Source organism: Tachyglossus aculeatus, chromosome Y4 (genome assembly GCF_015852505.1).
Source record: "Tachyglossus aculeatus isolate mTacAcu1 chromosome Y4, mTacAcu1.pri, whole genome shotgun sequence".
NCBI lineage: Eukaryota > Metazoa > Chordata > Mammalia > Monotremata > Tachyglossidae > Tachyglossus > Tachyglossus aculeatus.
The window spans coordinates 2097597-2120727 of record NC_052096.1 but is presented as its reverse complement, the minus strand read 5'-3'; the positions used below and the strand labels follow the sequence as shown (position 1 = coordinate 2120727).

At 55.4% G+C, this 23131-nt stretch overlaps 2 protein-coding genes across 2 annotated transcripts; both read left to right on the top strand.

Annotated features, from left to right (window-relative positions):
• Positions 1-3889: 3889 nt before the first annotated feature.
• Positions 3890-7209, top strand: GPSM3 (G protein signaling modulator 3). Its single transcript, XM_038768895.1, has 4 exons — positions 3890-4231; positions 4408-4507; positions 5128-5315; positions 6286-7209. The coding sequence occupies exons 1-4, from the start codon at positions 4184-4186 to the stop codon at positions 6517-6519; spliced, it is 570 nt and encodes a 189-aa protein (XP_038624823.1). The 5' UTR covers positions 3890-4183; the 3' UTR covers positions 6520-7209.
• Positions 7210-8212: 1003 nt separating this feature from the next.
• Positions 8213-22370, top strand: PBX2 (PBX homeobox 2). The gene is made up of 9 exons (XM_038768655.1): positions 8213-8351; positions 9951-10024; positions 10148-10395; positions 15080-15270; positions 17197-17332; positions 19190-19343; positions 21204-21292; positions 21853-21939; positions 22074-22370. The coding sequence occupies exons 1-9, from the start codon at positions 8311-8313 to the stop codon at positions 22164-22166; spliced, it is 1113 nt and encodes a 370-aa protein (XP_038624583.1). The 5' UTR covers positions 8213-8310; the 3' UTR covers positions 22167-22370.
• The last annotated feature ends 761 nt before the right edge of the window (positions 22371-23131 follow it).

Below are 23131 nucleotides of genomic sequence, written 5' to 3'. Positions count from 1 at the left end.
TTGCCCCTCCCACCTCACCTCCCTACTGTCCTAGTGAATGCTTCACTCCTCTAATGCCAACCTTCTCACTGTACCTCAAATCTCCTCTATCTGGCCGCCGACCCCTGGCCCACGTCCTGCCTCCGGCCTGGGACGCCCTTCCCTTCTCAAATCCAACAGTGACTCTCCCTGTCTTCAAAACCGAAGGCCCATCTCCTCCAGGAGGCCTTCATCATCATCATCATCATCAATCGTATTTATTGAGCGCTTACTATGTGCAGAGCACTGTACTAAGCGCTTGGGAAGTACAAATTGGCAACATCTAGAGACAGTCCCTACCCAACAGTGGGCTCACTGTCTAAAAGGGGGAGACAGAGAACAAAACCAAACATACTAACAAAATAAAATGAAATATGTACAAGTAAAATAAATAAATAAATAGAGTAATAAATATGTACAAACATGTCTACATATATACAGGTGTTGTGGGGAAGGGAAGGAGGTAAGATGGGGGGATGGAGAGGGGGATGAGGGGGAGAGGAAGGAAGGGGCTCAGTGTGGGAAGGCCTCCTGGAGGAGGTGAGCTCTCAGCAGGGCCTTGAAGGGAGGAAGAGAGCTAGCTTGGCGGATGGGCAGAGGGAGGGCATTCCAGGCCCGGGGGATGACGTGGGCCGGGGGTCGATGGCGGGACAGGCGAGAGCGAGGTACGGTGAGGAGATTAGCGGTGGAGGAGCGGAGGGTGCGGGCTGGGCTGGAGAAGGACAGAAGGGAGGGGAGGTAGGAGGCCTTCCCAAACTAAGCCCTCCTGTCCTCTTCTCCCACTCCCCTCTGCATCGCCCTGACTCTCTCCCTTTATTCACTCCCCAGAGAAGCAGCGTGGCTCAGTGGAAAGAGCCCGGGCTATGGGTTCAAATCCCGGCTCCGCCACTTGTCAGCTGTGTGACTTGGGGAAGCCACTTAACTTCTCTGTGCCTCAGTTCTCTCATCTGTAAAATCCTTCTAGACATCCTTCTAGACTGTGAGCCCACTGTTGAGTAGGGACCGTCTCTATATGTTGCCAACTTGTACTTCCCAAGCGCTTAGTACAGTGCTCTGCACACAGTAAGCGCTCAATAAATACGATTGATTGATTGATTGATTCTAGACTGTGAGCCCACTGTTGGGTAGGGACTGTCTCTATATGTTACTTGTACATATCTATTCTATTTATTTTATTTTGTTAGTATGCTTGATTTTGTTCTCTGTCTCCCCCTTTTAGACTGTGAGCCCACTGTTGGGTAGGGACTGTCTCTATATGCTGCCAACTTGTACTTCCCAAGCGCTTAGTACAGTGCTCTGCACACAGTAATTGCTCAATAAATACGATTGATGATGATGATACGTTGCCAACTTGTCCCAAGCGCTTAGTGCAGTGCTCTGTACACAGTAAGCGCTCAATAAATACGATTGATTGATTGATCGACCGTCTCTATATGTTGCCAACTTGTACTTCCCTAGCGCTTAGTACAGTGCTCTGCACACAGTAAGCGCTCAATAAATATGATTGAATGAATGAATAAAATGGGGATTAAGACTGAGCCCCACGTGGGACAACCTGATCCCCTTGTAACCTCCCCGGCGCTTAGAACAGTGCTTTGCACATAGTAAGCGCTTAATAAATGCCATCATTATTATTATTATTCGTTCCCCCCTCTTCCCAGGCCCAGAGCATTTATGTCCCTGTCTGTCATTTATTGATTTCTATTCATGTCTGTCTCCCCCTCTAGACTGTCAGCTCGTTGTGGGCAGGGAATGTGTCCGTTTAATTGTTCTATTGGACTCTCCCACGCGCTTGGCCCAGTGTCCCACACACAGGAAGCGCTCAGTAAGTACGACTGACTGACTGAGTGCCTTTCTGCTCCCTCCCCCTCCCAGGCGGTGAGGCGCGGCTCCTTTAAGGAGGCACTAAGAATGTCCTTATGTTATCAACACGCTGGACGCCGCTCGGTGGGAATGGGAGCGATGCCCTCTTAAAGGGGCCGCCGCCCTATTTACAGGGCTGGGGCATAGGCTATCAATCAATCAATCGTATTTATTGAGCGCTTACTGTGTGCAGAGCACTGTACTAAGCGCTTGGGAAGTCCAAGTTGGCAACATATAGAGACGGTCCCTACCCAACAGTGGGCTCACAGTCTATCACTGGGGGATCACCTAATAATAATAATGGTATTTGTTAAGCGCTTTGCTATGTGCAAAGCACTGTTCGTAATAATAATAATAATAATTGTGGCGTTAGTGCTTTGCAAGTAACAATAATGACGGCATTTATTAAGCGCTTACTATGTGCAAAGCACTGTTGTAAGCGCTGGGGAGGTTACAAGGTGATCGGGTTGTCCCGCGAGGGACTCACAGTTTTAACCCCCATTATGCAGTTGAGGTAACTGAGGCACAGAGAAGTTAAGTGACTTGCCCAAATTCACACAGCTGACAAGTGGCGGAGCCGGGATTTGAACCCACGACCTCTGACTCCAAAGCCCGGGCTCTTTCCACTGAGCCACGCTGCTTCTCTGGTAAAGAAATCTCTTTCCCTGACCAGGAATAGAACCCGGGCGGTGGCGGTGAGAGCGCCGAATCATCATCATCATCAATCGTATTTATTGAGCACTCACTATGTGCAGAGCACTGTACTAAGCGCTTGGGAAGTACAAATTGGCAACATACAGAGACAGTCCCTACCCAACAGTGGGCTCACAGTCTAAAAGGGGGAGACAGAGAACAAAACCAAACATACTAACCACTAGACCACCAGAGAAACTTATCCCCTTCTCAACTCCCTGGTCCACAGGAAAATAGAATTGTTGAGGACATCGAGGCCAGGCCCCTGCTCCCATTTCTGACTTCCCTCCTCACCTGGATCCAGGATCCAGGTGTCCAGCTTCCCAGCCCCCGTATGTCTCCCCAAATCCCAGACAAGTTGACTTTCCTGCACTAAGGCAGATGCCAACCTGCCTTCCTCACTCCCCTCTCACACCGGTTCAGGGATGGCGGGGTTCCTCTCACTCTTGGCAACCCCCATCCCTTCTGCTGCGGTGTCGGGATTTCTCATCCGGCTTCATCATCAATCGTATTTATTGAGCGCTTACTGCGTACAGAGCACTGTACTAAGCGCTTGGTGAGTACAAGTTGGCAACATAGTGAGACAGTCCCTACCCAACAGTGGGCTCACAGTCTAAAAGGCTTCGCGTCCGGTGCCCCCCGAGCTCCCACCTCGTTCGCCCTTGCCTGGAGATCTCTGGGCCCAGGCCGGAGCGATGCCCTCCCACGCTGACCGGGACCGGTGAGGAAGAGCCAGCTGATGCCAGGGCAAGGCGGAGGGATGGTGTGGCTCAAGGTGGGTTCCCTCTTCCCACCCAACCTCCTCTCCCTCCTTCGAGGGTCATCCGGGGATAGAAACCGGGAATCTTCCCTCCGGTCCTCACGGGATGGGGCAGGGGCTGAGGGGGCAGGGAGGCTGGGCTGGTGGGAAGGGTGACGGGAGCCCTGAGAAGTGAAACCACTTCCTGCGAGGAGTTCCTGTGTTGTCACAGCTCAAGCTGGGGTAGGGGGGAAGGGGCATCCTCTAGGTCTCAAGAAGCGGGCTGCTGGAGGTTAGAGGGGGTGCACGGGGAGACCCTCCCCACCATTTTGGGAAAGGGAAGCAAGTTAGGAGGCTCTCTGTCTCACACACATCTGCCCACAGGCTCCCAAGAGAAGGGAGGGCCGGAGAGGGGGATGGGAAAGGGGAACAGGAGGAAGTTGGGGTATGGAGGGGGTGGCACGGTAGAGTTGGTGATGGGTGGGCGGGGCCCATCGGCGGGGTGGGGGAGCCTGATGCGGAACACAGCTTCCTGCTTGGGACCTAGGCATCCTGGTCCCCCCTCCCGCGTCCCCAGCACACCCCGAGGTCCCACTGCCTTGCCAGGACCCAGGTTCTGGCCCCTTTCCCCCGGCCCCTGGCTTCCTCCGACCACTTCCCCACACCCCCACCCCGGGATCCAGGTGCCATCACCGCACCCCTTTCTAATCTTCCCGGGACCCAGGCGTCCGGACCCTTCACCTCCAGGATCCGGACCCCACGGCCCTCATTCCTAATCTTTCCAGGACCCAGGTGTCCGGGCCCCTCAGAGCTCCTGGCTCTGCCCCTGGGACCCAGGACTCCTATCCTCCCGTCCCCCCGCCGAAAGGGATGGCGACGGAGGGACCCCTAGAAGAAGACCTACGGGACCATGATCAGGTGAGGAGAGGACCGGGCTGGGGGGAGACGCAGAGGGATGGGGGAGCCAGGAAGGGTGGACAAATGGAGCCGGATGGCCCAGTGTCCCCTCCCTCCCCACCCGCCGTCTGATTTCTCCGTGGACGGCGGCCCCAGAATGCCCCATCCGCTCTCTGACTCTGTGTTTGTGTTGTCAGAGTGGACAGTCCAGCGAGCAGGCTTGGCCCCTGGGGAGCTCCGCCCGGCCCTGGAGGTCCGCCCCTCCCTCACCTCCTCCCTCCAGAGACCACCACCCAGGTACCAACATCCCCCCCGTCACCCCACTCTTGGTTTCAATCCGCCACAGGTCTTTAATAATCAATCATCGTGGTCTTAAGCACTTACTACGTGATGGGCACCGACTAAGCGCTGGGGTGGGGACGAGATCATCGGGTCGGACACGGTCCCTGTCCCACACGGCCCTTCACGGTCTTAAATCCCCATTTTACAGATGAGGGAACCGAGGCCCAGAGAAGTGGAAGTGATTTGCCCGGGGTCACACAGCAGACCAGTGGCGGGGCTGGGATTAGAATTTGCTCCCAGGCCCGGGCTCTTTCTGCTACTGGGCTACTTTGCTTCTGGAGCGAGCGCTTACTCTGTGCGGAGCAATCAGTCCGGGGTATATACGGAGCGCATACTGTGGGCCCAGCCCTGTGCTGAGAGCTTGGGAGAGGAGAAAACAGTAGAGTCAGTAGGCGCCCTCCCTGCTGTCCTCAAGGAGTTGACAGTCTCGGGTTTGGTGCTGGGACCCCAGTCCTATTCCTAATGGGACCCTCTCCCCCTTTCTCAATCCCCCCCCCCCCGGATCCTGCCCCTCTCCCCTGATTAGAGGGGGCCTCTAATCGCCCCCTCACCGCCTCTCCCGGATCTCCCTGCAGCCTCCACCCCCCGCTCGGCCTCGCTCCTGTCCCTCCAGACGGAGATCTTCCTGGACCTGGTGGCTGAGGCCCAGTCCAGGCGGCTGGAGGAGCAGAGGGCCGAATTCGAGGGGGTGGTCTCAGCTCCGACCCGGGCCCGGCCCCCCGAGGAGAAGGAGCAGCTCTACAGCACCATTCTGAGCCACCAGGCAAGTCGACCCCCAACCCGCTCCCAGCCCCCTTCCTCCCAAGGCCCAACAGTCCCTCCTCTCCGGACTCTACTTCCTCAGGGACTCAGGAGTCCTAATGATAATAATACTAATACCAACAACAATACAAGAATAACCATGATGACGCTGATTGTATTTGTTAAGCACTTACTGTGTGCTAGCACCTTGCTAAGTGCTGGAGTCCTGCTCCCAAGACTCCACTCTGGACTCTACTTAGAGTCCCAGGAGTCCTGAAAATAATAATAAAAAGAAGAAGGAATAAATGATGATGATGACAGCATTTAAGTGCTTACCGTGTGCGAACACTGTGCTGAGTGCTACAGCCCTGCTCCCCAGCCTCCTCCCTCCCAAGACCCAGTAGCCCCACCCCCTCTAGACTCTACTTCTTCAGGGACCCAGGAGTCCTAAGGATAATAATAATAATAATAATGATGGCATTTGTTAAGTGCTTACTATGTGCAAAGCACTGTTCTAAGCGCTGGGGGGATACAAAGTGATCAGGTTGTCCCACGTGGGGCTCACAGCCTTAATCCCCATTTTACAGATGAGGGAACTGAGGGTCAGAGAAGTGAAGTGATTTGCCCAAGGTCACACAGCAGACATGTGACGGAGCCGGGATTCAAACCCCTGACCTCTGACTCCAAAGCCCGTGCTCTTTCCACTGAGCCACGCTGCTTCTCTACTAATAACACCGTTACTAGTAATAATGAAAGTATTTGTTAAGCGCTTCCCGGGTGCGAGCACTAGGCTAAGTGCTGGAGCCTGCTCCCCAGGCCCTCCTTGGGCACCTTCCCAAGCGCTTAGTACAGTGCTCTGCACACAGTAAGCGCTCAATAAATATGATTGATTGATTGATTGGTTGACCTTGGGGTTCTAAATACCCAGCCCTGGGCAAACCAGTGCTGCTGCCCACCCTGACCCTCTCCCCCTTGCCCCCCCAACCACGCAGTGCCAGCGGATGGAGACGCAGCGGTCGGAGCCCCCTCTGCCCCCCGGGGGCCACGAGCTGCTGGAGCTGCTGCTACGGGTGCAGGGGGGTGGCCGGATGGAAGAACAGCGGTCCAGTATGCCCGGAAACCGGCAAGCAACCCCCGCATTTCTGCTGAGAGACCCCTACCACCCCCAGCACCCTCCAGCCGGCCCTAGGGGAGGTCCTGCCAACAGCCCCCCGATCCAGCCCTGAGCGGGTTCTGCCGAGAGCCCCCCACTCGGGCCCGAGAGGATGCTGAGAGCCCCCCACTCAACCTCGAGCAGGTCCTGCTGAGAGTCCCCCCCACCCAGGCCCGAGAGGGTCCTGAGAGCCCCTCACCCAGCCCCAAGCAGGTCCTGCTTAAAGCCCCCCTCACCAGCCCTAAGAGGGTCCTACTGAGAGCCCCCAGACGGCGGCCTGAGCAGGCCCAGGGAGGCCAGGAGAGAAGCCCACCTTGGGGAGAACTCAGCAACCCCTCTTACCATGTCCCTTCCATGCTACACCTGAGAGCTGCCCCCAGGACACCCCCAGGAGCCCAGGCTGGGCCGAGGCCTAACCGGACCCCTGCTCCCCACCACCCATGGCCCCTCGGACTAATAATAATGGCATTTTTTAAGCGCTTACTATGTGCCAAGCACTGTTCCAAGCGCTGACTACAGCCCTGGGGGTCGGGGGGGAGAAAGGAGGGGCAGAAACCCCGACCCTGACACCGGACAGCTCATCGTGGTTCACGGGACCTGATGGGTCTGTCATCTTTCCAGCCCCACCGGGCCCCCGGCCTAACCCCAGGCCTGACCCTGGTGGGACGGAGGACTAAGAGGAACCCTTTCGGCCCCAAGGCCGGGGTGGGGGGCCCAGGCTTTCCTGGCCGCCCCCACCGTGGCCCAATTTGGGTCCTTGTGCTGCTTGGGGGGCCCTGGGGAGCCCCAGGGAGGTGTCTGGGGCGGGTGGGCTCTGTTTTGATTTTGAAATAAATTAAAATCCTCTTGGGTCTGCGGCCTGGTGACTGCGGGGGAGGGGGCCGCGCCCCTGGAAAAAGGTGGAAGTTGGGGGGATCCCTCCAGCCCCCCTCCTCCGGCTACTTAATTAACGGCTCAGTAAATCAGCGGCTGGAGACTGCGCTAATTAGGGCCCCCACCCTGGCGGCTCCCCGGGTTTTAATTAAGCAGAGGATGGAGGGGGGGGTGAGGGGGCGTTGGACCTGAGCTCTAGAGGGACCAGCCCCTGAATTGGGGGGGCGGCGCCCCCTCTTCCAGCAGGACCCATGCCGCCGGCCCCCCACCCAATTTCCAAGACCACTTCATCCCGATGGGCCCCAGGAGAGCCCCCCACCCCTCCCCGTTGGGGTGTCTCGCCTGTCTCTTTAGGTCTCTGTGTGCGGTGTCTCTGCTCCTCTCCCGCCCCCCCTCTCTTCCTTCTCCCAGCCCCCGGCTCCTCCCCCTCCTCTTCCTCCCGGGCTCCCCCTCCCACACAGACACACACACACACACACAGACACACACTCACACACATACACACCCCAGGCTGGGCCTCGCTCCAGTCTCCATTTTCTCCGCCCGGGTCTCCTCTCTGGGGGGCCGGGGAGAGACCCACCCAGCCCCAAATTTCTTTCTCCCCCCACCCCCATCCCCTCCGGATCCGGGGGGGTGCGGTGGGTGGCGTCCAGCCGGGGCCTGGGGAGTTGGGGTGAGTGTGTGTGTGTATGTGTGTGTGGTCGGTGGGAGTTGGGGGTGAGTAGGGGTGGCGGGCCGGGAGCAGTTTGGGGGAGTCCGGCGGAGTTTGGGGGGCGGGGGTCCTGAGCGTGGAGGAGGAGGAGGAGGAGGAGGAGGAGGAGGAGGCAGAAGAGGGGGGCGGGCGGCCCCGTCCTCGCCCCCCTCGGCCATGGAGGACCGGCTGCTGGGCCTGGGCGGCGAGCCGGGGCCCGGGGAGCCCCCCGCCGAGGGCGGCGGGCCCGGGGGGCCGGCGCGGGGCAAGCAGGCCATCGGGGACATCCTGCAGCAGATCATGACCATCACCGACCAGACCCTGGACGAGGCCCAGGCCAAGTGAGTCCGCCGCCGGCCCCCTCCCCCGCCGACCACTGGACTGAGCGCCGGCCCCCAAACAATACCATCCCGGCCGGCGGACTTGGTGGCCCCGCACGGGGCTCCCGGGAGAAGGGGGGGGTTCCGGAGGGGGAGGGGGAGGGGGGCCGCCTGACCTTCCCCCAAGCCCGGCTCACCCCGAGAACGCGCCCCAGACCTCCCGGAGCCCCCCGGCCTCTCCCCCTGTCCCGTCCCCCCCCCCCCCACACACCTCGCCCCGGCCTTCTCCTGCCCACTTCCCGCTCCTCCCAACTTCCTCCTCTTTTCTCTCTCCCCTCCCACCCCCATCTCGCCCCCTCTGCCTCCAGTTCCTCCTCCCCCCAGTTTCTCCCCTCCCACCCCATCTCACTCCCTCTCCCCCTTCCCACCCTCATCGACCTTTCCCTCCAGTTTCTCCCCTCCCTCCCCCATCTCTCCCCCTCAAGTTTCTCCCCTCCCATTCCCATCTCTCTCCCCTCTCCGCCCCCCCAGTTTCCCCCTTCCCATCCTCATCGACCTTTGCCCCCCAGTTTCTCCCCTCCAACCCCCACCTCTCCCCCTCAAGTTTCTCCCCTCCCGTCCCCATCTCTTCCCCCCCCGTTTCTCCCCTCCCACCCGCATCTCCCTCTCCCCCCAAGTTTCTCCTCTCCGCCCCCCCCCAGTTTTCCCCTTCCCACCCTCATCGACCTTTCCACCCAGTTCCTCCCCTCCCACCCCCATCAATCAATCAGTGGTATTTATTGAGCACTTACGGCGCACTGTACCCAACCTTTGGGGGAATACAATACAATGGAGTTGGTAGACATGTGCCCCCTCCCAAACCTCACCCCCCCAGTTCCCTCCATCCCTCCCTCCTCTCGTCTCCCCCCACAGTTCCTCCCAGTTCCCCTCATCCCACTCTCATCTCCCTCTTCCCTGCTAGGTCCCCCCAGGTCCCCTCCTCCTACTGCCATCTCCCTCTCTCCCCAGTTCCTCCCAGTTCCCCTCCTCTGACCCTCATCTCCCTCTCCCCCCAGTTCCTCCCCCCACACACGTTTCCCCCTTCCCACCCTCATCGACCTTTTCCCCCAGTTCCTCCCTTCCCACCCCCATCAGTCAATCAGTGATATTTATTGAGCACTTACCTTATGTAGAGCACTGTACTCAGCCTTTGGGGGAATACAGTACAATGGAGTTGGTAGGGGTGTTCCCCCTCCCAAACCTCACCCCCCTTCTCCCTCCCAGTTCCCTCCATCCCTCCCAGTTCCCTTCATCCCATCCTCATCTCTTCTCCCCCCGGTTCCTCTCAGTTTCCCTCCTCCTACTGCCATTTCCGTCTTTCCCCAGCTCCTCCCGGTTCCCCTCATCCCACTCTCACCTCCCTCTTCCCCGCCAGTTCCCCCCGGTTCCTCTCCTCCTCCTGCCATCTCCCTCTCCCCCCAGTTCCTCCCATCCCACCCTCACCTCCCTCTCCCCCTGCCCGAGTTCTTCCTGCCCCACCCTCCTCTCCCTCTCCCCTCAGTTTCCCCCCAGTTCCTTCCCACCTCCCCAGTGCCCCCCCTCCCATCTCACATCCCTCTCCCCCTCCCCCCCCACCGGCAGGAAGCACGCTTTAAACTGTCACCGGATGAAGCCAGCCCTCTTTAACGTCCTGTGTGAGATCAAGGAGAAGACAGGTAACGTCCCCAGCATCCCCAATATCCCGGGGTGGCCCCCCGACCCGGGGAAGACAGGGGTCAGCCGGTCCGCGGGGGTGGGACCCCACCGCCTGTGTCCGCCCCCTCCCTCCCCGCCCACAGGCCTGAGCATCCGCAGCTCCCAGGAGGAAGAGCCCGTGGACCCCCAGCTGATGCGCCTGGACAACATGCTTCTGGCCGAGGGGGTGGCCGGGCCCGAGAAGGGCGGGGGGTCCGCGGCCGCCGCCGCCGCCGCCGCCGCCTCGGGCGGCGGGGTGTCCCCCGACAACTCCATCGAGCACTCGGACTACCGGAGCAAGCTGGCCCAGATCCGCCACATTTACCACTCGGAGCTGGAGAAGTACGAGCAGGTGAGGGGGGCCGCCGCTGCCGCCGCCCAACCCCACCCCGGGGACCCCGACTCGGTCAGTCCGTCGGCGGTCTCGGTGGCTCGCTTCCTGTGTGCACAGCACTGGACTGACCATTTGGGAGAGGACGGTGCAACAGGGTTGGTACAGATGTTCCCTGCCCTCAATCAATTAATGGTATTTATCGAGTGCTTACTGTGTGCAGGGCACCTAACTGAGTGCTTGGAAGGGCCCGATACAACAGGGCCGGTAGAGACGGAGAAGCAGCGTGGCCTAATGGAAAGCACCCGGGCCTGAGACTCAGAGGACCTGGGTTCTAATCCCGACTCTGCCAAATGTTTGCAGTGTGACCTTGGGCAAGTTATTTCACTCCTCCATGCCTCGGTTCTCCTGTTCCCCCTCCTACTTCGACCGGGAGCCCCATGCAGGACAGGGACTGTGTCCAGCCTAATTCACTTGGGTCTGCTCCAGCGCTTAGAACGGTGTTTAACACTTAGTAAGCGCTTAACAAATACCATTAAAAAATAGAAAGGGCGGCCAGACCCCCTTTATTGGCCTGGAAGCTACAGTTGAATGTTCCCTTCTGTGAGTGGTAATAATAATAATGTGTTTGTTATTAATAACCGTAAGCTCCTCCTCTAGACTGTAAGCTCCGTGTGGGCAGGGCACCTCCCGCTCACCTCCCCAACTACTTGGGGATACTTCCAACTCTGTTGTGTTATGCTCTCCCAAGCGCTGAGTACAGTGCTCTGCACAGTTAGTGCTCAAAGAATACTGTTGATTGATCTCATCAGTAATACTTATTTATCTAACAAATAAATATTTACCTATTTAGGTATATTAATGTCCGTCTCCTTCTCTAGACCATGAGTTCGTTGTGGGCCAGTAATGTATCTGTTGTTGTATTGTACTCTCCCAAGCGCTTAGTACGGTGCTTTGCTCACGGTAAGCACTTAATAAATTCAGTTGAATGAACGAAAGAATAATAATAATTGTGGTATTTGTGAAGTGTTTAATAATAATAATAATGGCATTTGTTAAGCGCTTACTATGTGCAAAGCACTGTTTACTACGTGCTCAGCACTGGGGTAGGTACAATCCAAACTGATCAGATCCAGCTTCTCTCCCACACAGGGTTCACAGTCACGTAGGGAGGGAGAGCAGGCATCTACCAACAATATTGCTTCGTCCTCTCCCTGGTGCTGAGTCCAGTGTTCAGCACGCAATAAGCGCTCAGTAAATACCACTGATCAAATTATATTCATCAGTGATGATAATAATAATAATGATGATGGTATTTGTTAAGCATTTATTATGTGCAAAGCACTGTTCTAAGTGCAGGGACGATACATATCTATTCTATTTATTTTATTTTGTTAGTATGTTTGGTTTTGTTCTCTGTCTCCCCCTTTTAGACTGTGAGCCCACTGTTGGGTAGGGACTGTCTCTAGATGTTGCCAACTTGTACTTCCCAAGCGCTTAGTACAGTGCTCTGCACACAGTAAGCGCTCAATAAATACGATTGATGATGATGATGATGATACAAGGTGATCAGATTGTCCCACGGGGGGGCTCACAGTCTTCATCCCCATTTTACAGATGAGGTCACCGAGGCACAGAGACATGAAGTGACTTCCCCAAAGTCACACAGCCAATAAGTGGCGGAGCCGGGATTAGAACCCATGACCTCTGACTCCCAAGCCCCTCTTTCCACTGAGCCACGCTACTTCTCTTATAATAATAATAACTGTGGTATTTGTAAAGCATTTACCCTCTGCCCAGCACTGGGGTAGATACATTCCAATCTGATCAGGTGCAGTTGGAGTAGAGCAGGTCCTGAGTCCCCATTTTACAAGTGAGGAAACTGAGGCCCAGAGGAGTGAAGAGTCAGTATTTTCTGAGCGCTTACTATGTGCAGAGCACTGTAGTAAGTGCTTGGGAGAGAACAATATAACAAGCTTTCGGTCGAGTCGGGGGAGACAGACGTCAGGAGAAATAAGTAAACGGGGGATATGGATGTAAGGGCTGTGGAGCTGGGAGAGGAGATGGCTAAAGGGAGCAAATCGGGGATGCAGGAGGGAGTGGGAGAAGAGGAAAGGGGGGCGTCATCAGGGAAGGCTTCTTGGAGGAGTTGGGCCTTCAATAAAGCCTGGAAGGAGGGAAGCATGATGGTCTATCGGGCTTATGTGAGGTCACCGGGGTCTCCCCACTCTCCACCATCATCCTCATCAATCGTATTTATTGAGCGCTTGCTGTGTGCAGAGCACTGGACTAAGCGCTTGGGAAGTCCAAGTTGGCAACATATAGAGACAGTCCCTACCCAACAGTGGGCTCACAGTCTAAAAGGGGGAGACAGAGAACAAAACACCTCGCTTCTCCGCGTGTGCGTGTGACCGAGGTGAATGATCATCATCACCAATCGTATTTATTGAGCGCTTACTATGTGCAGAGCACTGTACTAAGCGCTTGGGAAGTCCAAATTGGCAACATATAGAGACAGTCCCTACCCAACAGTGGGCTCACAGTCTAAAAGGGGGAGACAGAGAACAAAAGCAGCATCTGTTAAGCTTACTACGTGCCAAGCACCGTGCTGAGCGCTGGGTGATGTGACACAAAGCGTCACTCAACGAGATCTTGGAGAAAATCTGCAGAGCCTAGAGTGTGTCGGCGGTGGCCCCGAGGGGCCGGCGAACGTGGTCCTTGAGGGTCAAGGTGGTGTTATTGATAACTGTTGATAATAATGAATAACTGAGAAGCGGTATGGCCTAGGAGATAGAGCCAGCGCCTGGGAGTCTGAAGGACCTGGGTTCTAATCCTTGCTCTGCCACTTGTCTGCTGTGTGACCTTGGAGAAGCTACTTCGCTTCTTGGGTCTTAGTTCCCTCATCTGTAAAATGGGGATTAAGAGTGCGAGCCCCATGTGGGACAGGGACTGCGTGCAACCCGATTACCTCGTATCTACCCCAGCGCTTAGTACAGTGCCTGACACTGTACTATTTATTACTCATATTTATTACTCTATTTATTTATTTATTTATTTATTTATTTTACTTGTACATTTCTATCCTACTTATTTTATTTTGTTGGTATATTTGGTTCTGTTCTCTGTCTCCCCCTTTTAGACTGTGAGCCCACTGTTGGGTAGGGACTGTCTCTATGTGATGCCAATTTGTACTTCCCAAGCGCTTAGTACAGTGCTCTGCACATAGTAAGCGCTCAATAAATACGATTGATTGATTGATTGATTGATTGACACATAATAATGATGATAATAATAATGACATTTATTAAGCGCTTACTGTGTGCAAAGCACTCTTTTAGACTGTGAGCCCACTGTTGGGTAGAGACTATCTCTATACGTTGCCAACTTGTACTTCCCAAGCGCTTAGTACAGTGCTCTGCACACAGTAAGCGCTCAATAAATACGATTGATTGATTGATTGATTGATTGATTGTTCTAAGCACTGGGGAGGTTACAAGGTGATCATATTGTCCCACGGGGAGCTCACAGTCTTAATCCCCATTTTACAGACGAGGTAACTGAGGCACAGAGAAGTGAAGTGACTTGCCCAAAGTCACACACAGCTGACAATTGAGCCCGTTGTTGGGTAGGGTCCGTCTCTCTGTGTTTCCAACTTGTACTTCCCAAGCGCTTAGTACAGTGCTGTGCACACAGTAAGCGCTCAATAAATATGATTGAATTGAATGAATGAACAATTGGCGGAGCCGGGATTAGAACCCATGCCCTCTGAGTCCGAAGCCCGTGCTCTTTCCACCGAGCCACGCCGCTTCTAGTAAGCGCTTAACAAATGTCACAACTATTATTATTGTTACAGTAAGCGCTTAACGAATTCCATTAAAAAAAAACCCTGAAGTGACGAAGGGGTGGTATTATGTTAAGCGGTGACTATGTGCCCGCTTAGCCGCGTAGCGCGGCTTTCCACCGAGCCACGCTGCTTCTAGTAAGCGCTTAACAAATGTCACAACTATTATTATTGTTACAGTAAGCGCTTAACGAATTCCATTAAAAAAAAACCCTGAAGTGACGAAGGGGTGGTGTTATGTTAAGCGGTGACTATGTGCCCGCTTAGCCGCATAGCGCGGCTTTCCACCGAGCCACGCCGCTTCTAGTAAGCGCTTAACAAATGTCACAACTATTATTATTGTTACAGTAAGCGCTTAACAAATTCCATTAAAAAAAAACCCTGAAGTGACGAAGGGGCGGTATTATGTTAAGCGGTGACTATGTGCCCGCTTAGCCGCGTAGCGCGGCTTTCCACCGAGCCACGCTGCTTCTAGTAAGCGCTTAACAAATGTCACAACTATTATTATTGTTACAGTAAGCGCTTAACGAATTCCATTAAAAAAAAACCCTGAAGTGACGAAGGGGTGGTATTAAGCGGTGACTATGTGCCCGCTTAGCCGCGTAGCGCGGCTTTCCACCGAGCCACGCTGCTTCTAGTAAGCGCTTAACAAATGTCACAACTATTATTATTGTTACAGTAAGCGCTTAACGAATTCCATTAAAAAAAAACCCTGAAGTGACGAAGGGGTGGTGTTATGTTAAGCGGTGACTATGCGCCCGCTTAGCGGCGTACTAAGCGTCGAGGAGACGTCAGAAGTGGGATATGGGGGGCTTTCCGCCCCCGGCAGCGACGGCCCGTCTGGCGTCCCCTCCCCGTCCCCAGGCGTGCAACGAGTTCACGACGCACGTGATGAACCTGCTGCGGGAGCAGAGCCGGACGCGGCCGGTGGCCCCCAAGGAGATGGAGCGCATGGTCAGCATCATCCACCGCAAGTTCAGCGCCATCCAGATGCAGCTCAAGCAGAGCACGTGCGAGGCCGTCATGATCCTGCGCTCGCGCTTCCTGGATGCCAGGTGCCGGCCCCCCCTCCGCGGCGTCCTGCCGCCCCAGGGCCCAGGCTTCCTGCTGCCCGGACCCCGACCCCTTTCCAAAGAGCCCAGGTGTCCCGCCTCCCAGCCCCCCACTAATCAATCAATCAATCAATCGTATTTACTGAGCGCTTACTGTGTGCAGAGCACTGTACTAAGCGCTTGGGAAGTCCAAGTTGGCAACATGTAGAGGCGGTCCCTACCTAACAGTGGGCTCACAGTCTAGAAGGGGGAGACAGAGAACGAAACATATTAACCAAATAAAACAAATAGAATAGATAGGTACAAGTAAAATAAATAGAGTAATAAATACGTACAAACATATGCACATATATACAGGTGCTGTGGGGAAGGGAAGGAGGTAAGCTAGCTCTCTTCCTCCCTTCCAGGCCCTGCTGAGAGCTCACCTCCTCCAGGAGGCCTTCCCAGACTGAGCCCCTTCCTTCCTCTCCCCCTCATCTCCCTCTCCATCCCCCACATCTTACCTCCTTCCCTTCCCCACAGCACCTGTATATATGTTTGTATATATTTATTACTCTATTTATTTATTTTACCTGTACATATCTATTTTATTTATTTTATTTTGTTAGTATGTTTGGTTTTGTTCTCTGCCTCCCCCTTTTAGACTGTGAGCCCACTGTTGGGTAGGGACTGTCTCTATATGTTGCCACTTTGTACTTCCCAAGCGCTTAGTACAGTGCTCTGCACATAGTAAGCGCTCAATAAATAGCGCTTGATGATGATGATGATGATGGGGAGGGGAAGGTGTGGGAAGGCCTCCAGAAGGAGGTGACTCTCAGTAGGGCCTTGAAGGGAGGAAGAGAGCTAGCTTGACGGATCGGCAGAGGGAGGGCATTCCAGGCCAGGGGGATGATGTGGGCCGGGGGACTAATAATAATGATGGTATTTGTTAAGCGCTTACTATGTGCAAAGCACTGTTCTAAGCGCTGGGGAGGTTACAAGGTGATCAGATTGTCCCGGGGGGGTGGTGCTTACAGTTTTAGTACCCATTTTCCAGATGAGGGAACTGAGCCACAGAGAAGTGAAGTGACTTGCCCGAAGTGACAGAGCTGGCAGTTGGCGGAGTTGGGATTTGAACCAGGTACTGTTGAGAAGCAGCGTGGCTCAGTGGAAAGAGCCCGGGCTTTGGAGTCAGAGGTCATCGGTTCAAATCCCGGCCCCACCACTTGTCAGCTGGGTGACTTTGGGCAAGTCACTTCACTTCTCTGGGCCTCAGTTCCCTCGTCTGTAAAATGGGGATGAAGACTGCGAGCCCCACGGGGGGACAACCTGATCACCTTGTAAACTCCCCAGTGCTTAGAACAGTGCTTTGCACATAGTAAGCGCTTAATAATAATAATGATAATTGGCATTTGTTAAGCGCTTACTATGTGCAAAGCACTGTTCTAAGTGCTGGGGAGGATGCAGGGTGATCAGGTTGTCCCATGTGGGGCTCACAGTCTTAATCCCCATTTTGTAGATGAGATAACTGGGACCCAGAGAAGTGAAGTGACTTGCCCAGGATCACACAGCAGACATGTGGTGGAGTCGGAATTCGAACCCGTGACCTCTCCATCATTATTATTATTATTATTATTATTGAACGCATGACCTCTGACTCCAAAGCCCGGGCTCTTTCCACTGAGCCACGCTGCTTCTCAACAGTACCCTGGTGCCCTGCCATTCCCATTCATCCCAGGACTCAGGCGCCCTGCCTCCCAGCCCCCCACAGCATCACCTTCCCAACTTCACTCCCCGCCTCCCCTCCTCATCCATCCCTGCGCCCTGCCACCCCCCAGGACCCTCCTTCCTCTCCGCTCTGATCATCTCATCCTCCCCCTGGACCCTCCCTTCGGACCCCCCCCAGCCGCCCCTGACCGCTCCTCCCCCCCTTCCCTCCCTCTCCCCCAGGCGGAAGCGCCGTAACTTCAGCAAGCAGGCCACCGAGGTCCTCAACGAATATTTCTACTCCCACCTGAGCAACCCGTACCCCAGCGAGGAGGCCAAGGAGGAGCTGGCCAAGAAATGTGGCATCACCGTCTCCCAGGTGCCCGGGGGCCGCGGGGAGCGGGGCGGGGTGCCAGCCCTGGGGAGGGAGAGGGGGCCACGGAGGCGGAGGGGGCACCCCGTTGGGGAGAGCCGAAGCCAGGGTACGGGGCGGACCGGGGGCCGCCGGGACTCCGCCATGAGGCGCTTCCCTTTGCCGAACGTGAGGCTCAGAGCGACCCGCTTCACCTACTTTGGGAGCCGCTTTAGGCAAGCGAAGGCTAAACTCGATGCTTTCAGCATTTCAGGGGCCGCCGGGGGGCTGGGGCCAAAGAGGTGGCCTCGGTGGGAGGAGGGAGAGAAGGAGGAGGACTAGAAGTTCATCAAGTCCCACGCGGGGCTCACGTTCTAAGTAGGAGGGAGAGCTGGGATTGAATCCCTGTTTTGCAGATGAGGAAACCGAGGCCACGAGGGGCTCACGTTCTAAGTCGGAGGGAGAACTGGGATTGAACCCCTATTTTGCAGATGAGGAAACCGAGGCCACGAGGGGCTCACGTTCTAAGTAGGAGGGAGAACTGGGATTGAATCCCCGTTTTGCAGATGGGGAAACTGAGGCCCAGAGAGGTGAGGCGACTTTGCCAAAGTCACCCAGCGGGCAGATGACGGAGCTGGGATGAGAACCCAAGTCCTCCGACTCCCAGCCTGGGCTCTTGCCCCTAGGCCATACTGCTTCTCGACCCTGTGAGCCCCTGAAGGCTGGAGACCGTGTCTACTTCCCCCCCGACTACGCTTTCCAGGAACTTAGTAATAATAATAATAATAATAATAATAATAATGATGGCATTTGTTAAGCGCTTACTATGTGCAAAGCACTGTTCTAAGCGCTGGAGTACAGTGCTTTGCGCACGGTAAGCGCTCAATAAATACTATTACTTCTCCTCCTACCATCGAGCCCCCTCTGGGTGCTATTAAGCACTTTGGGAGTACAGACCAGAGGATAATCATAGTAATAATAATCAATCAATCAATCAATCGTATTTATTGAGCGCTTACTGATAATTATAATAATAAAATAGCAGTTCTTGTTAAGTGCTCTTATGGGCCATAATAATGATGATAATAATAGTGGTATTTGTTAAGTACCCTCATGCCAAGCACTGGGATAAATCAATCGACTCTCCGTATGTATTGAACTCTTTAACTGTGTACAGAACGCTGTACTAAACACTTGGGAGAGGACAAAAGAGTCGGGGAATACAATGCAATCAGACAGTCTCACTGGGGGCTCACAAACTAAGTAGGAGGGAGAATAGGGAATGTGTCTGTTAATTGTACATATTCTATTTATTTTATTAATGATGTTTTTATATCTGTAATTCTGTTTATATTGATGCTATTGATGCCCATCTACTTGTTTTGTTTTATTGTCTGTCTCCCCTCTTCTAGACTGTGAGCCTGTTGTTGGGTAGGGATTGTCTCTCTCTGTTGCCGAATAGTACTTTCGAAGTGCTTAGTACAGTGCTCTGCGCACAGTAAGCGCTCAAGAAATACAACTGAATGAATGACTGTTATATTGTATGCTCCCAAGTGCTTAGTACAGTGCTGTAGACACAGAGAGCGCTCAATAAATAATAATAATAATGGTATTTGTTAAGCGCTTACTACGTGCAAAGCACTGTTCTAAGCGCTGGATGCGAATGAATGACTTGCCCGAGGTCACCCGGCAGTGGAAACCGAACACAGAGGGTCGACTCTCCATCCGGAGTTGGCCGATGGGTGGAGATGGTAATAACTGTGGCATTTGTTAAGCGCTTACTAGGGCCGGGCACTGTACTAAGCGCCGGGGTAGATCCCAGCTGATTGGGCCGTCCCGCACGGGGCTCACGGTCTTGATCGAACCCCCTTCCCCTTCCCGCAGGTCTCCAACTGGTTTGGGAATAAACGGATCCGGTACAAGAAGAACATCGGGAAATTCCAGGAAGAAGCCAATATTTACGCCGTGAAGACGGCGGTGTCCGTCACCCAGGGCGGGCACAGCCGGGCCAGCTCTCCCACGCCCCCGTCCTCCGCAGGTACCGCCCGTCTTAAGCCCCCCAACTTGCGGTTGGCCCGGAGTGGGGAAGGGGACACTTTGTGCCGGGGGATTGGGGAAGCCGCCCCCCGCCCCAGCCACTCGGATCCATCTCGGATAAATCAGCCGGGAACCGTTTCCTCTAGACTGGAAGCCCGTTGTGGGCAGGGATCGTTGCGCATTGCTTCGTCCTCTCCCGGGTGCGAGGGGAGAGGCGGGTGGGACAGAAAGGGGGACAGGAGGTGAGGGTGGGATGGGAGGAACTGGGGGGAGAGGGAGATGAGGGTCAGATGAGGGGAACTGGGAGGAACTGGGGGGAGAGGGAGCAGTAGGAGGAGGGAAACTGGGTGGAACTGGGGGGAAAAGATGAGGGTGGGATGAAGGGAACTGGGCGGGATGGAGGGAACTAGGGGGGAGAGGGGGATGAGGTTTGGGAGGGGGAACGTGCCTAGAGAAGCAGAGTGGCTCAGTGGAAAGAGCGTGGACTTGGGAGTCAGAGGTCACGGGTTTGAATCCCAGCTCTGCCACTCGTCAGCTGTGTGACTTTGGGCAAGTCACTTAACTTCTCTGGGCCTCAGTTCCCTCATCTGTGAAATGGGGACTAAGGCTGTGAGCCCCATGTGGGACAACCTGATAACCTTGTATCTTCCCCAGCGCTTAGAACAGTGCGTTGCACATAGTAAGCGCTTAACAAAAAAATACCATCATTCTAATCCCAGCTCTGCCAATTGTCAGCTGTGTGATTTTGGGCAAGTCACTTAACTTCTCTATGCCTCAGTTCCCTCACCTGGAAAATGGGGATTAAGACTGTGAGCCCCATTTGGGACAACCGGATTACCTTGTATCTCTCCCAGCGCTTAGAACAGTGCTTGGCACATAGTAAGTGCTTAACAAATACCAAAATTATTATTATTATTATGATTAGAACGCTACTCTGCACACTCTGCCCATAGTAAGCGCCTGATAAATACCATCGATGGATTGATTCTAGGATGGGACAGAAGGGTGGAATGATGGGCTGATTGGCATTTGCATCGATTCACTGTGGTACTTAGTCCTCTAGACTGTCAGCTCGTGGGCAGAGAATGTGTTTATTGCCATATTATCCTCTCCCAAGTGTTTAGTTCAGTGCTCTGCACACAGTAAGCGCTCACTACGATTGAATAGGGAAACGGGTAGGAACAGTAATGGTATTTATTGAGCGCTTGCTGTGTGCAGAGCACTGTACGAAGCGCTGGTGGAGCCTCAGGCCAGGAGGAGGGCTCACACTCATTTGTGAGAGGCTCATCTGTTCTTGGAAGATGTCCAGTTTTGCTTCTGGTCTCACAATCATTTTGATAGCCCTTAAGGTTTGCGCTTATCTTCCTCCACAATGAGTGTTTCTAGAGAAGCAGCCCGGCCCAGTGGAAAGAGCCCGGGCTTGGGAGTCAGACGCCATGGGTTCTGATCCCGGCTCCACCGCTTGTCAGCTGTGTGACTTTGGGCAAGTCCCTTAACTTCTCTGGGCCTCAGTTCCCTCATCTTAACGGGGATTAAGACTGTGAGCCCCACTCAGGACAACCTGATCACCTTGTACCCTCCCCAGCGCTTAGAACAGTGCTTTGCACATAGTAAGCGCTTAACAAATGCCGTCATTATTAGCAATCAAGGGTACCTATTGAGCGCTTGCTATGTGCAGAGCGCTGGGGGTGACTCCAGGACGGAGGAGTTGGGAGATGCGATCCTTGCCCACAGATGACCCCGGTTGGTCATGGGGTGTTCCTGGAGGGGTGAGGAGGTGGTGGGGTTGGTGTCTGGGGGTGCCAGACTCTCCCCCGTCCCCGGTCGGCGCTGGGTCTGAATCTCTCCTGCCTCCCGACAGGTTCCGGGGGCTCCTTCAACCTCTCAGGGTCTGGAGACATGTTCTTGGGGATGCCTGGCCTCAACGGAGAATCTTACCCGGGCTCCCAGGTTAGTCGGAGGCTCAGAGCCAGAAGTTTTCCCTTCGCCCTGCTCCCCCACCCCACAGCTCCCTCTCACAATGCTCAGCATCCTTCCCCTCCTGAGCTCCCCCTTCTCACTCCTTCTGAGCTCCCTCATCTCCTTCCAAGCTCCCCTTCTTGCCAAGTTCCCCCCTTACCTCCTCCCTATCTCCCCTCTAGCCCCCTTCAGAGTTCCCCTTCATCTTCTCAGCTTCAGAACTCCTGCCCCGTTTCAACTCCTTCTGAGCTCCCTCATCTCCTTCCAAGCTCCCCTTCTTGCCAAGTTCCCCCCTTACCTCCTCCCTATCTCCCCTCTAGCCCCCTTCCGAGTTCCCCTTCATCTTCTCAGCTTCAGAACTCCCGCCCCGTTTCAGGCCTCTCCCTCTTACCCCCTCAGGGCTCCCCATCTTTCCCCTTCGGGGTTCCCCTGCACCCCCTTCATTCCTCCCTCCCCAAGACACAGGGTTTCTCTCCCCCCAGCCCCGTCCTGGGGATGCAGGCCCCTCCCCGTGAGCCCCCCGCCCAGAGGGCCGTTGTGTGCTCCTGCAGGTCGAGTCTCTGCGTCACTCCATGGGGCCCGGCGGCTACGGGGACAACCTCGCGGGAGGGCAGATGTACAGCCCCCGGGAGATGAGGGTGCGTATCGGGGGGCCCTCTTCCGACCCACGAGTCTCCCCCAACTCGGGCCCCGAAGACCCTCTCCGTCCCAGGCACCTGCCCCGTCCCTAACCAGCTCCCTCTGCCCTCTCCCCACACCCCCGGTCCCGCAGGCGAACGGCGGCTGGCAGGAGGCCGTGACCCCGTCCTCGGTGACGTCCCCGACGGAAGGGCCCGGAAGCGTCCACTCCGACACGTCCAACTGACCGCCTCGTCCCCGCTCCGGGGTCGGGGGCGGCTCCTCGGGGCCGGGGAGGGTGGTCCCGGCCCCCGGAAAGCACCAATGAGAAGCACAAGGCAGACTGAGGGACAAATTGGGGCAGGGGTGTCTCTACCGGGTGGGGAGGGCAGGACTGTGTCCCTCTTTCTCTCACTCCCTTCTCCCCTTTCCCGTTCCTCGCTCTCCCCCCGCCCGGTCTGTCCCTCCCTGTCTCTCCGCCACCGCCATGCCTCTCTGTTTCTCCTCTCTGCCCCTTCCCACTCCCAGGACTAACCCCGTGGGTCCCTCCCAACTTCTCCAGGCCCCCGCCGTCCCGGAGGGGCAAAGAGGTCGGCTCCCGCCCACCCAGAGACCCCCAAAACGGGGAGCGGGCTGGAGACCAGGCCGCTCCCCCGCCCCTAGCACCCCCACACCACCCCCCACCACAGGGCCAGGGAGAGGGGCATGGGTGGGGCACCCCCAGAGACGGCTCTATTACCTCATACGCAGCTCATCTTAAACCAATAGAATCGCTTGGTGGACAAGAGCGTCTAGTCAGATATCTACCTCGGAGGGACTTTTCTGCTATTTTAGGAAATCGTGGCTGGTTTTTCTGTTTGGGTTTTTGGTTTGGTGTTTTTTTGTTTTGTTTCTTTCCAAGAAGAAAAAAATCCCTGCCTTTGCCAATTTTTCTTTTTTTTTTTGTTTAGCTCAACTTGTAACGATACTAATTCTTTTTGTTTCTTTTCCACATTGGGGGAGGGATGGGGGTGACCGTGTAAGGTTAAGAGGGGTGAGGGTCCCATTTTGGGGGGGGGGGTCACAGCTGGTCCCACACTTGGGCCTGTCGGGGGGTTCTCACCACCGTAGGCAGTCTGTGTCCCCCTCCCCACCCGAGGGGAGGGAGGGGGTGAGAAGGGGAAGAGGACTTGAGGGTTTTGAGGAACGAAGATGATATCAGAGCTCAGACCT

Bases quoted from the DNA above. Each gene is read 5' to 3' on its own strand.
- PBX2 (XM_038768655.1), top strand. From the start codon at position 8,311: ATGACCATCACCGACCAGACCCTGGACGAGGCCCAGGCCAA. The intron at 17,333-19,189 runs GTGCCCGGGGGC...CCCTTCCCGCAG, and splicing joins GTGGCATCACCGTCTCCCAG to GTCTCCAACTGGTTTGGGAA. The intron at 19,344-21,203 runs GTACCGCCCGTC...GCCTCCCGACAG, and splicing joins CACGCCCCCGTCCTCCGCAG to GTTCCGGGGGCTCCTTCAAC.
- GPSM3 (XM_038768895.1), top strand. From the start codon at position 4,184: ATGGCGACGGAGGGACCCCTAGAAGAAGACCTACGGGACCATGATCAG. The intron at 4,232-4,407 runs GTGAGGAGAGGA...TTGTGTTGTCAG, and splicing joins ACCTACGGGACCATGATCAG to AGTGGACAGTCCAGCGAGCA. The intron at 4,508-5,127 runs GTACCAACATCC...ATCTCCCTGCAG, and splicing joins CTCCAGAGACCACCACCCAG to CCTCCACCCCCCGCTCGGCC.